General features: G+C 47.2%; 1 protein-coding gene across 1 annotated transcript in view; it reads right to left on the bottom strand.

The window, feature by feature from the left end:
- LOC121003313 (branched-chain-amino-acid aminotransferase, cytosolic-like) overlaps nt 1–14,168 on the bottom strand; it is a 56,418-nt gene extending 42,250 nt beyond the window's left edge. Inside the window, exon 1 of the mRNA XM_040435053.1 lies at nt 13,860–14,168. Coding sequence (XP_040290987.1) covers nt 13,860–13,934 — 75 coding nt within the window. The 5' untranslated portion in view covers nt 13,935–14,168. The remainder of the gene's footprint in view (nt 1–13,859) is intronic.
- Between the last annotated feature and the right edge of the window lie 508 nt (nt 14,169–14,676).

Genomic DNA, 14,676 nt, shown 5'->3' with positions numbered 1-14,676 from the left:
TGATAAACTTTTAAAAAAATTCTTCTAAAATTTTTATTTTATTTTGGGGCATATATAGTGTACTAAATAACTTTCATTATTTAATTTTTAGTGGGAACAATAAAAAAAAAAAAATTTACATTATTTTGTGGAATTTATTTACGGTGTTCACTGTGTGGTAAAAGTAACAATTTTATTATGTAGGTCCGTACAGTGATGATAATGTTACATTTCTATATATTTTTACTATTTTTCCTTTCCTCCTGCAGGCTGTCAGCTCTGCAGCTGCTCCCTTGTTCTCCTGCAGACTGACGGGGGGGGGGGGGGGGGGGTGGGGGGGGGGGGGGGGGGGGGGGGGGGGGGGGGGGGGGGGCAGCTGCTTTAACTGCCCATATCTCTGGTTTAGGGCTCTTTCACCCTTGCGTTCTTTTCTTCCGGCATAGAGTTCCGTCGTCGGGGCTCTATCCCGGAAGAATCCTGATCAGTTTTATCCTAATGCATTCTGAATGGAGAGAAATCCGTTCAGGATGCATCAGGATGTCTTCAGTTCCGGACCGGAACGTTTTTTGGCCGGAGAAAATACCGCAGCATGCTGAGCTTTTTGCTCCGGCCAAAAATCCTGAACACTTGCCGCAAGGCCGGATCCGGAATTAATGCCCATTGAAAGGCATTAATCCGGATCCGGCCTTAAGCTAAACGTCGTTTCGGCGCATTGCCGGATCAGACGTTTAGCTTTTTCTGAATGGTTACCATGGCTGCCAAGACGCTAAAGTCCTGGCAGCCATGGTAAAGTGTAGTGGGGAGCGGGGGAGCAGTATACTTACCGTCCGTGCGGCTCCCCGGGCGCTCCAGAGTGACGCCAGGGCGCCCCACGCTCATGGATGACATGATCGCATGGAACACGTCATCCATGCGCATGGGGCGCTCTGACGTCATTCTGGAGCGCCCCGGGAGCCGCACGGACGGTAAGTATACTGCTCCCCCACTCCCCACTACTACTTTGGCAGCCAGGACTTTAATAGCGTCTTGGCTGCCATAGTAACACTGAACGCATTTTGAAGACTGATCCGTCTTCAAATGCTTTCAGTTCACTTGCGTTTTTCCGGATCCGGCGGGCACCTCCGGCAAATGGAGTACACGCCGGATCCGGACAACGCAAGTGTGAAAGAGCCCTTATTTGAAAGCTGACATTCCAAGCTTTCCAGAATGAAAATACCAGAATGACAGCAATATCCTAAGTACATGAGAAGATATCACTGATAGAAATCGGGATGCAGTGAATGCAACTGAAAGTGAAAGTATAAGCAGGTTTGACCCACGATTATTCCAGACTTGATTTCTAAGGCCTCTTTCACACTTGCGTTGTCTGGATCCGGCGTGTACTCCACTTGCCGGAATTACACGCCGGATCCGGAAAAACGCAAGTGTACTGAAAGCATTTGAAGACGGAACCGTCTTCCAAATGCGTTCAGTGTTTACTATGGCACCCAGGACGCTATTAAAGTCCTGGTTGCCATAGTAGGAGCGGGGAGCGGGGGAGCAGTATACTTACAGTCCGTGCGGCTCCCGGGGCGCTCCAGAGTGACGTCAGAGCGCCCCATGCGCATGGATGACGTGATCCATGTGATCACATGATCCATGCGCTTGGGGCGCCCTGACGTCACTCTGGAGCGCCCGGGGAGCCGCACGGACGGTAAGTATGCTGCTCCCCCGCTCCCCACTACACTTTACCATGGCTGCCAGGACTTTAGCGTCCGGCAGCCATGGTAACCACTCTGAAAAAGCTAAATGTCGGCTCCGGCAATGCGCCGAAACGACGTTTAGCTTAAGGCCGGATCCGGATCAATGCCTTTCAATGGGCATTAATTCCGGATCCGGCCTTGCGGCAAGTGTTCCGGATTTTTGGCCGGAGCAAAAAGCGCAGCATGCTGCAGTATTTTCTCCGGCCAAAAAACGTTCCGTTCCGGAACTGAAGACATCCTGATGCATCCTGAACGGATTTCTCTCCATTCAGAATGCATTAGGATAATCCTGATCAGGATTCTTCCGGCATAGAGCCCGACGACGGAACTCTATGCCGGAAGACAAGAACGCAAGTGTGAAAGAGCCCTAACATTGATATCTCATCTCCTCCTCTTGAATGTCAGCTTTCAAACAAGACCAGTCGCATGTTCCTACCTGCTACTATTCAGAAGATAGCAGCAGCTAAAGCAGCCATTCCCCCTACACTTTCTGCCTGAGCCCAGCTCGGGCAGAACAGTTAACTATTACCAGGGGAGAAAACAGTTAACTGCTTTTCCCACTGCCCGAGTCAGTGGTTAAAGGGGAATTCCGGTTATAACAAGTTATCCCCTAAAGGATATGGGATAACTATCAGATCAGTGAGGGTCCTACCACTGTGACCCCCACCTAGAATAGGGCCCCCATACCCTGTGGAGCCCTCTGAAATGGACAGGGTAGCTGGGTGGAAATGCGTGCCACCGCTCTATTAATTTCAGTGGGAGCGTTGGAGATAGCCGAGTACAGCGCGTGTCTATCTACGGCACTCCCATAGATAAGAATGGAGCGGTGGTGCATTTCCAACCAGCTACTCCGTCCATTTCAGGGGGACTCCACAGTGTACAGTGCCTCCATCCTAGTGATTGGTGGAGGTCCAAGTGGTGGGAGCCCCACCAATCTGATAGTTATTATGCCCTGTGGATAGGGGATAACTTGTTATAACCCCTTCAGGCTGGCCTCATTGATTTACACAGCTGACCATCTGGTGTTTATGGGGTCTATCCCCAGACAGCCGATGTCCAGACAGACGAGGGTTGAACAAGTTGGATTTCAACATATCCATTCTTTTTGTTCTCAGGGAGATAAGTCTCCTCCAGAGATGACTGGCAATGGCTAAGGTTACTTTCACATCGACAGGCCTCGTTCACATTTCTGTGTCCGTTTGATATCTGTGAAGGATAAGTGTTTGGTCTGTGTGTCATCTGTATTTCACGGACACTGCTCAGCATGCTGAAAATTAAAGTAGCACTCCCATAAGAAATTTTATTCTCTGACCTGATAGGTACATATATAATCTGTAGTGAATGTAATCTTCTTAAGTCTCCATTCACACGTCCGCAAATGGGTCCGCATCCGTTCCGCAATTTTGCGGAACGGGTGCGGACCCATTCATTTTCTATGGGGACGAAATGGATGCGGACAGCACACATTGTGCTGTCCGCATCCGAATTTGCTTAGCGCGGCCCCGATCTTCGGGTCCGCAGCTCCGCAAAAGATAGAACATGTCCTATTCTTGTTCGCAGCTTGCGGACAAGAATAGGCATTTCTATAGGGGTGCCGGGCGGGTGTGTTGAGGGGTCCGCAACACACCACGGACGTGTGAATGGAGCCTAACAGTGACTGTATTTGAGAATTATCCCCTCCCTTCTGATCCAGAGCTGTGTCATGTGACCAACACTCTGACTTTCCAACTAGCACAGCTTTTAATGTGTGGACAGAAAGTCAGCTTATCTATGTATTCCTATCGGAGCCTCAATGTTAGTCTCATAGGAATGAATAGAGAAGTAACTGACTTCCTGTCCTGTGTCAGCTGGAGATCAGAGTGTTGGTCACATGACACAGCTGAGGATCAGATGGGAGGTTATAACTCACAAATACAGTCACTGGGAAGAAAATGACATTCACTACAGATTACATCATGTACCTTTCTAGCAGGTCAGGGAATAATTTTTTTTGTGGGAGTGCTACTTTAATTTCCAGAGCATCTCCTACCATCAGTGAAAAACGACTTAACATGAATGCCATCCGTTTTGTGGTATCAGATTCTCAGGCGTTTGTTTACCAAATAAACAAAAAAAAAAGAGGGTGAAAATGCATAGGAAATGGTAAAATAAACTCCAAATTGGAGGCTCACCTTAAGGCCCCTTTCACACGGGCGAGTATTCCGCGCGGATGCGATGCGTGAGGTGAACGCATTGCACCCGCACTGAATACCGACCCATTCATTTCTATGGGGCTGTTCAGATGAGCGGTGATTTTCACGCATCACTTATGCGTTGCGTGAAAATCGCAGCATGCTCTATATTCTGCGTTTTTCACGCAACGCAGGCCCCATAGAAGTGAATGGGGTTGCGTGAAAATCGCAAGCATCCGCAAGCAAGTGCGGATGCGGTGCGATTTTCACGCACGGTTGCTAGGAGACGATCAGGATGGAGACCTGATCCTTATTATTTTCCCTTATGACATGGTTATAAGGGAAAATAATAGCATTCTGAATACAGAATGCAAAGTAAAATAGCGCTGGAGGGGTTAAAAAAAATAAATTAAATTACCTCACCTTAATCCACTTGCTCGCGGAGCCCGGCATCTCCTTGTGTCTCCTTTGTTGAATAGGACCTGTGGTGAGCATTAAATACAGTTACAGGACCTTTGATGACATCACTCCAGTCATCACATGGTACGTCACATGATCTTTTACCATGGTGATGACCGGAGTGACGTCATCAAAAGGTCCTTTACCCAGGTCCTAAAGAAAGAATTCAGAAGGAGATGCCGGCTGCGCTATCAAGTGGACTAAGGTGAGTTAAAAAAAATTATTATTTTTTTTAACCCCTCCAGCGCTATTTTACTTTGCATTCTGTATTCAGAATGCTATTATTTTCCCTTATAACCATGTTATAAGGGAAAATAATACAATCTACAGAACACCGATCCCAAGCCCGAACTTCTGTGAAGAAGTTCGGGTACCAAACATGCGTGATTTTTCTCATGCGAGTGCAAAACGCATTACAGTGTTTTGCACTCGCGCTGAAAAATCGCGGGTGTTCCCGCAACGCACCTGCACATTTTCCCGCAACGCCTGTGTGAAAGAGGCCTAAAGGGTGGTGAAGCAATAGGCACAACACTACTGACGGCGTGTAGGAAATAAAATCAATCCCCAAGAGAGAGGTTGGTATGCAGCCACAGATGCAGGTCTCCTCGGATGAGCGTGCCTGGGCCCTCACGGAGAATTAATACATGGTGAAAGGAAGAAACATCCCTCGGCGCAAAGAACCAACCAGGTGCAGATGAAGAATCTTTAAAATGTTTATTGCAGAATCACTACGCGTTTCGGGGACCACTTCCCCTTCTTCAGGTGAATAATGTTGCATAAGAAACTTACCAAACAACCTGGATATAGATATACATACAACCCTATACAAACAATCAGGGTCAAAGGGGAGGTGGGCGGTTTCCAAAAAACAGCCCCAAAACGTATTACTGGAGACAGTTTGTGAAACTATTAAAGGGATTCTGTCACCTCTCATAACCCAAATTCAGATTTTAAACCAGTCATGCTCCACAGCTTACCTTGAATCGGCTGTGCTGTTCTATATTGTAATCCGTCCAGTAGTTTTGCAGAAAAACGACTTTTATAATTATGCAAATTAACCCTGAGGGTGCCCAGAGGGGCGTTATGTTCCCTTTGTGTGCCCAGTAACGCCCCTCTTACAGTGCCCAAAACGCCTTCCTCCAAAATCCCTAACCGCCCACAGCGTCTCATCCCTCTCCTCCCCCTCCCTGACGGCCGAGCGAAGTCTCGCGCAGACGCAGTACCCACTGAGGGCTGCGCCAGTGCGATCTGCTGGAGACTGAGGGAAGAGCGAGCATCGACGTCACTGGGCTCGGCGCAAGGGATTCTGGAGGAAGGCGTTATTGGGCACTGTAAGAGGGGCGTTACTGGGCACACAAAGGGGAACATAACGCCCCTCTGGGCACCTTCAGGGTTAATTTGCATAATTATAAAAGTCGTTTTTCTGCAAAACTACTGGACGGATTACAATATAGAACAGCACAGCCGATTCAAGGTAAGCTGTGGAGCATGACTGGTTTAAAATCCGAATTTGTGTTATGAGAGGTGACAGAATCCCTTTAAACAAAGGCAGATACACATTGCCACAGGGGGCCTCTATGTTATGAAATATGTTTAATGTTGTTATGAACAAGGGTACCGCTACTATAAAGGTACTTGAATGTCACCCTTTGATACCGGAGCATCGCGGCCTCACATGATCGCAAACGCGGTCACGCAGCGTGATCATGCGATGCATCCGGCTCCTAGCAACATGACGCTCCTGGGCAGAATAGACTAGAAGGGGTGAGATTGAGAGGGCTAAAAAATTATATTTGAAATGAAAAAGAGAAAACAAAAAAAAATGTATATAGAATGTATATGAAAAAACTTCATAAGGGGGGTAAACCAAACAAACAAAACATAATTCAAGAGTGATATTTATGTAAAAAGTGACCCCCATATCCTTTGTGACCCACCTCAAAAAGGGGGGAAGAATAATAATTAATAATAATAAAAGATTTTAAATGTCATACAGGATGCATATAAAAAATAATAAATATTAATAAATACATAATGTATTTTTCATAGCTAAAACTGCATGAATAAATTATAGTACCATAATAGATAGGCCCCTTTCACACGGGCATTGCACCCGCACTGAATCCGGACCCATTCACTCCAATGGGGCTGTGCACATGAGCCGTGATTTTCACGCTTCACTTGTGCGTTGCGTGAAAATTGCAGCAAGCTCTATATTGTGCGTTTTTTCACGAAACGCAGGCCCCATAGAAGTGAATGGGGCTGCGTGAAAATCACAAGCAAGTGCGGATGCGGTGCGATTTTCACGCACGGTTGCTAGGTGGCGATCGGGATAAGGACCCGATCTTTATTATTTTCCCTTATAACATGGTTATAAGGGAAAATAATAGCATTCTTAATACAGAATGCTAAGTAAATTAGGAATGGAGGGGTTAAAAAAATTAAAATTAAAAGCTCACCTCATCCACTTATTTCGCGCAGCCCGGCTTATCTTCTTTCTTCTTCTTTGAGGACCTGAGAGAAAAGGACCTTTGGCGACATCCCTGCGCTCATCACATGGTCCTTTTCTCCCAGGTCCTCAAAGAAGAAAGAAGACAAGTCGGGCTGCGCGAACAAGTGGAGGAGGTGAGCTTTTAATTTAAAAATTTTTAACCCCTCCATCCCTATTTTACTATGCATTCTGTATTAAGAATGCTATTATTTTCCCTTATAACCATGTTATAAGGCAGGCATCCTCAAACTGCGGCCCTCCAGCTGTTGTAAAACTACAACTCCCACAATGCCCTGCTGTAGGCTGATACCTGTAGGCTGTTCGGGCATGCTGGGAGTTGTAGTTTTGCAACATCTGGAGGGCCGTAGTTTGAGGATGCCTGTTATAAAGGGAAAATATTAAAATCTACAGAATACCGAACCCAAACCCGAACTTCAGTGAAGAAGTCCGGGTTTGAGTCTGGGTACCACATTCAAATGCATTGCACTCGTGCGGAAAAACTGAAGAACGCAACCGCATACAAAACTCACCGCAATCGCAGGCAAAAAAAATAAATCACACGATTTTCCCCCCGCGACGCACCCGCATCCTATCCGGCCCTCACACACGACGCCTGTGTGAAAGAGGCCTAAAAAGAATCATCATAATAAAAAGGTTGTGCATACACATATACATTTGTCAGGTTACATAAAATTATAGGTTTATTTCAAACGCTTCATTTGGGTTAAGGCAGTTTAGCTTGAAAATCCAGAACATTTCTCGCCTCCTGAGGGTCTGGATAACATTACGACATTCGTTATTCTACCTGTTTGGGTGTAACTTTAAAACCAGAAAAAAATCGACCTCGTGTTGCTCAGCCGCATGGCGTGAAACACTGTGCTGTAAAGATTTTCTCTTCACGTTAAACCTGTATTTATTTAGCCTATTTCGTAAGGTCTTAATATTATACTATTGACTTTGTCTGTAGTCTATTCGTGACAACCAACCCCTCTTCATATTTTATTTTAATTCTCAACCTCTTTCGTGACGCCCCCAGCCCCCAACTCTGGCGAACGGCTCCCATCGCTTCATGCAGCCCAGCAAGCATATGGCGCGGTTTTCCTCCCGAGCGCCGGGCCCTCTGCTCTGCCAGCCCAGGAACGTCATGTTGCTAGGGAGCCGGATGCATCACATGATCACTCTGCGTGACCACGTTTGCGATCATGTGACCCGGTGATGCTCCGTATCAAAGGGTGACGTTCAAGTACCTTTATAGTAGCGGTACCCTTGTTCATAACAACATTAAACATATTTCATAACATAAAGGCCCCCTGTGGCAATGTGTATCTGCCTTTGTTTAATAGTTTCACAAATTGTCTCCAGTAATAAGTTTTGGGGCTGTTTTTTGGAAACCGCCCACCTCCCCTTTGACCCTGATTGTTTGTATAGGGTTGTATGTACACTCACCTAAAGAATTATTAGGAACACCATACTTATACTGTGTTGGACCCCCTTTTGCCTTCAGAACTGCCTTAATTCTACGTGGCATTGATTCCACAAGGTGCTAATAGCATTCTTTAGAAATGTTGGCCCATATTGGTAGGATAGCAATCTTGCAGTTGATGGAGATTTGAGGGATGCACATCCAGGCACGAAGCTCCCGTTCCACCACATCCCAAAGATGCTCTATTGGGTTGAGATCTGGTGACTGTGGGGGCCATTTTAGTACAGTGAACTCATTGTCATGTTCAAGAAACCAATTTGAAATGATTCAAGCTTTGTGACATGGTGCATTATCCTGCTGGAAGTAGCCATCAGAGGATGGATACATGTTCTCATTCTGTTTACGCCAAATTCGGACTCTACCATTTGAATGTCTCAACAGAAATCGAGACTCATCAGACCAGGCAACATTTTTCCAGTCTTCAACAGTCCAATTTTGGTGAGCTCGTGCAAATTGTAGCCTCTTTTCCTATTTGTAATGGGAGATGAGTGGTACCTCGGTGGGGTCTTCTACTGTTGGAGCCCATCCGCCTCAAGGTTGTACGTGTTGTGGCTTCACAAATGCTTTGCTGCATACCTCGGTTGTAACGAGTGGTTATTTCAGTCAACGTTGCTCTTCTATCAGCTTGAATCAGTCGGGCCCATTCTCCTCTGACCTCTAGCATCCACAAGGCATTTTTGCCCACAGGACTGCCGCATACTGGATGTTTTTCCCTTTTCACACCATTCTTTGTAAACCCTAGAAATGGTTGTGCGTGAAAATCCCAGTAACTGAGCAGATTGTGAAATACTCAGACCGGCCCGTCTGGCACCAATAACCATGCCATGCTCAAAATTGCTTAAATCACCTTTCTTTCCCATTCTGACATTCAGTTGGAGTTCAGGAGATTGTCTTGACCAGGACCACCCCCCTAAATGCATTGAAGCAACTGCCATGTGATTGTTGACCAGATAATTGCATTAATGAGAAATAGAACAGGTGTTCCTAATAATTCTTTATTCGAGTGTATATATATCCAGGTTGTTTGGTAAGTTTCTTATGCAACATTATTCACCTGAAGAAGGGGAAGTGGTCCCCGAAACGCGTAGTGATTCTGCAATAAACATTTTGAAGATTCTTCATCTGCACCTGGTTGGTTCTTTGCGCCGAGGGATGTTCTTCCTTTCACTATCCGTTTTGTGGTAGTGAATTTTCACGAACCTATAGACTTCAATGGGTGTGTTTGATCCACATCACGGACCAACGTAGTGTATGCCTCTGATTTTATTTATTTTTTACTGAACCACAGTCAGTAATCTTTCCCTTATACCTCATCTCTGTGTAGGTTCTGCTTCTGGCTCACAATCACTGATCAAAACACTGACTGTGTGAATAAGGCCTCATGCACACGACCGTTGTGTGTTTTGCAGTCCGCAAAACACGGATGGCGTCCGGGTGTGTTCTGCAATTTGCGGAACAGCACGGACAGCCATTAATACAACTGCTTATTCTTGTCCGCAAAATGGACAAGAATAGAACATGTTATTTTTTTTTTGCGGACCACGGAACGGACAGCACACGGAGTGCTGTCCACATCTTTTGCGGCCCCATTGGAGTGAATGAGTCTGCATCCGAGCAGCCAAAACTGCGTCTCGATGCAGACCAAAAACAATGTTCGTGTGCATGAGGCCTAAGGCTTAAAGGGGTTCTGCACTTTGTTTTAACTGATGATCTATCCTCTGGATAGATCATCAGCTTCTGATCGGCGGGGGTCCGACACCTGCCGATCAGCTGTTTGAGAAGGCAGCGGCGCTCCAGTAGCGCCGGGCCTTCTCACTGTTTACCACCGGCCCACTGACGTCATGACTAGTTAAGCTCTGCTCACTTGAATGGAGCTTAGCCCCGCCCAGCCAGTGATACTAGTTGCGACCTCACTAGGCAAGCGGTAAAACAGCGAGAAGGCCGCAACGCTCCTGGAGCGCCGCTGCCTTCTCAAACAGCTAATTGGCGGGGGGTCCCAGGTGTCGGACCCCCGCCGATCAGAAGCTGATGATCTATAGAAGCTGATGATCTATCCAGAGGATAGATCATCAGTTGAAACAAAGTGCAGAACCCCTTTAATTCACCTGTCTCTACTGAGAGCGGAGTAATAGCTGGCAGCCAAACAGGAATTCAGCCAACAGTTATATAATATGTAATTAGTAATCAGTTTATTATAATTCAGCTAGAGCCGTACCACACAGAAGGAACAACCCCAGCTACCAGTGGGCTCATGTGTATGCAGCAGGATCCAACTTGTAGGTCAGTCAGTACACAGGGAAATAGGTAGTAATTACTGCTTGTATCACATGTACCATATATATATATATATATATATATATAGCAGCTCCCGGTAGTATGCCTCAGCTAAAGGGTGACCTTCAGGAAGTCCTCGAAGGCTGTGTTCAGTTTTACAGCCAGTGACCTATGACAACCATAGGCAGAGCAGTCACGAGAATACACTGGAATGTCTCATCAGAGACGTCGTTACAGGAGAAGTGACGACTCAACGGGGGAGACCGGTGTAACAGAAAACCCATAGCAACCAATCAGATCCACCTTACAGAGCCCTCTGGAAAATGTAAGGTGGAATCTGATTGGTTGCTATGGGCAACTAAACCGTTTTCCTTTACACCAGTTTTGATAAATCTTGCCCGATGCAATTCACCTGTAGTTAAATACACATGTATAACAAGGCTGTGCTTACAGGAAATCCGTGTATATTCACACAAGCAGATTTTCCTTGCAGAAATTTCTGCAACTGTTCCATTCATTGGTACGGGGCTTGCAGAAATAACATTGTTCAAAAGCAGTGAACGGATTTTCTGGAACAAACTGGGGGAGAATTGATCAAACTGGGGGAGAATTGATCAAACTGGTGTAAATTAGAACTGGCTTAGTTGCCCATAGCAACCAATCAGATTCCTCCTTTCATTTCCAAAGGAGCTGTGAAAAATGAAAGGTGGAATCTGATTGGTTGCTTTGGGAAACTAAGCCAGGTCTACTTTACACCATTGTGTGAACGCATTAATCCACTGTCAGCCGACTACAGTGAAACTCGAAAAATTAGAATAATCGTGCAAAATTTATTTCAGTAATGCAACTTAAAATTAGAATTCAAGTGAATGGGACCCGCTGTTTGTGGGCAGCAATACGGCCACAGCTGGGCAATGGCCGTGTGCATGAGGCCCAAGTCAAAGGGTGCCAGATCCGTTTTTTTCTATACCGGAAAAAAAATAATTATCCGGCACCACTGACCTACATTCATTTCATTCCAGATCCGGTTTGTTCCAAAAACTGAACAAACTGGAACGGAATGCATCCTGATCTGGTTTGTTCTGTTTTGTCCCCATTCACAAGGAAGGGGAAAAAACGGAAGGTTTTGTGATCCTCTGCCGGATCTCCAAACCAAAATGCAAAACGCTGATGTGAAAGTGGCCTAAGTTGGCACCTGTCAGTGTACAGGTTCTTAGAAGCCCGCATTCAGCCCACGAAGACTCATATTTTGAGGAATTTTATGCCATTGTGACCAAATTTTGTCGCAAGTGGCTTTTCTATGCCACCTTCCCTTCTCTTTTGGAAAGGGGGCGTGGTCAGCAGTCCTGGCACATTTATCTTTGTTTATGCCAGTTTTCTGACATAGATTAGGCGCATCCCCAAACCAGACATGCTGGATTTTGTGTTGCCATTTGCATGGCATGCGCGGCTTTTACTCCATATAAGTCCCGAATGACACACAACTTTTTATAGGTCCGTATGCGGAACCATTCATTTCAATGGGGCTTGAAAAAAAGAAATGACATTCAGTGTCCATATGTCCGTTCCGCAAGAAAAATAATCAGATGTCCTGTTCTTGTCCATTTTGCGGACAAGGACAGGCATTGTTACAATGGATAACGCAAAAAAATAAAAATATATATGGATGCAACATGGATGTCATCCGTTTTTTTGGGCAGATCCGTGTTTTGCAGACTGCAAAATACATACAGTCGTGTGCTTCAGCCCTAAAGGTCGGTTCACACCTCTGTTTGGGCTCACGCACACACACATTTTTTTTCCGTGCTCATTCCGTTATTTTTGTGGCCCGTATGCGGTACCATTCACTTCAATTGAGCCGCAAAAAAAGGAAATGACTCAGTGTGCACTCCGTGTCCGTATGACCGTTGCGCAAAAAAATAGAACATGTCCTTTTACTGTTCGCATTACGGACAAGGATAAAACTGTTCTATTAGGGGCCAGCCCTTCCGTTCCGCAAAATGTGGAATGCACACGGATGTCATCCGTATTTTGTGGATCCACAACAGTCGTGTGCATGAGCCCTTTAACTGATCCTGCAGGCTGAGAACAGAAGAGAACCGGATTCGGCCTAGCCAGATACCGCCATTCACTGCCGGACCCCATTGACCATGATGAGATCCAGGCAGTTTCCGGACGTTGCATGTAGTGGTGTTTGTCCGGGCCAAAACCAGGCCCAGATCTCATTATAGTCCAATAGGGTCCGGCGGTTAAATCGAGGTGTGAACCTACCCCAAAATGGAAGGGTAGAAAGTGGACTTAGCTACTTTCACACTAGCGGCACAGACCTCCGGCAGGCTGTTCCGTCGGGTGAACAGCCTGTCGGATCCGTCCTGCCGCTAGTGACCGAGCGCCCCCGGACTGCCGCTCCGTTCCCATTGGCAGCCTCTTCGCCGTGCCTCGCCGGAACTCCGCCCCCGCTATAGTCAATGGGGACGGAGCGGGCAGTCCGGAGGCACACGGTCACTAGCGGTAGACGGAACAGCCTGCCGGAGGTCCGTGCCGCTAGTGTGAAAGTAGCCTTAAAGGGGTTATCCAACACTAACAAATTCCCCTCAGACTAATTCTACTCACCTGGCTCGCCGCACCTGCTTCTCCCCATGTGCGGATGAAAACATCCGATGTCGGGGGGCAGCCAATGGCAGGCAGGGAAGGGGACCAGAAAAGACGTGATCTATTTTTTGGCGGGGCCATGGAACAACACACGGATGCGGACAGCACACTCTGTACTGTCCGGGCATCTTTTGCAGCACCCATTGAAGTGAATGGATCCACATCCAACCTGCAAAAGATGCAAATTGGATGCAGACAAAAAACATGCCTTTGTGCATGAGCCCCTATGTGTATGAGCACGCCATGTACTAACAGTTAACTAACCAACCCTATCACATAGATGAGCAGCATGGGACCTGGGAAATGTCAGAAACACAGGCATCTATGAACTTGGGGACCAGACCTGTGTGGGGGAGGGGCAGTTCTTGTGTAGTCACCACCTAATCCTAACTGCTCCCTGGTCACCTCTGCTTATCATCCAGTGAATCAGCCATGGAGGTGACAATGTCTATTGAGAGCAGATCGGATGTGGCGAGTGCCGAGTACCCGGGTGCCCCTCTGTGAACTTGTATGGACTGGACCGGGCAGACCCCCTCCTTCCTGTGCACCGGATCATTCTCCCCCCGGGATCCCTGGCATCCGGTGCCCTCCGTGCTGTCAGCACTCACCTTCGCTCCGATAGAGCTGCCCCGGCTGCCATGTCCGTGAGTGCGCCTGCAGGATCCGTGTTCTGAGCCGCTCATAAGATTTCTACCCGCCTGTCCGAGCCCCAGGAGACTGGAGAGAAAGAGGCGGGCGGAGCCAGAGCCAGCCACACATGTCTACGGAGGGCTGCACTACACCCCACTCCCCCTGTGCTGTAATATAACCCCTGTGCTGCACTACACCCCACTCCCCCTGTGCTGTAATATAACCCCTGTGCTGCACTACACCCCACTCCCCCTGTGCTGTAATATAACCCCTGTGCTGCACTACACCCACTCACCCTGTGGCTGCACTACACCCCACTCCCCCTGTACTGCACTACACCCCACTCCTCCTGTGCTGTAATATAACCCCTGTGCTGCACTAGCACCCCACTCCTCCTGTGCTGTAATATAACCCCCTGTGCTGTAATATTACCCCTGTCCTGCACTACACCCCACTCCCCCTGTGCTGTAATATAACCCCTGTGCTGCACTACACCCCACTCCCCTGTGCTGTAATATAACCCATGTGCTGCACTACACCCCACCCCCCCGTGCTGTAATATAACCCCTGTGCTGCACTACACCCCACTCCCCTGTGCTGTAATATAACCATCCTGTGCTGTAATATAACCCCCCCTGTGCTGCACTACACCCCACTCCTCCTGTAATATAACCCCTGTGCTGCACTACACCCCACTCCTCCTGTGCTGTAATATAATCCTGGCTGCACTACACCCCACTCCCCCTGTGCTGTAATATAACCATCCTGTGCTGTAATATAACCCCCTGTGCTGCA

The sequence above is a fragment of the Bufo bufo genome, chromosome 1, assembly GCF_905171765.1.
Source record: "Bufo bufo chromosome 1, aBufBuf1.1, whole genome shotgun sequence".
NCBI lineage: Eukaryota > Metazoa > Chordata > Amphibia > Anura > Bufonidae > Bufo > Bufo bufo.
Note: the sequence above shows the minus strand (reverse complement) of the source record. Positions and strands in the feature narration are given on the sequence as shown.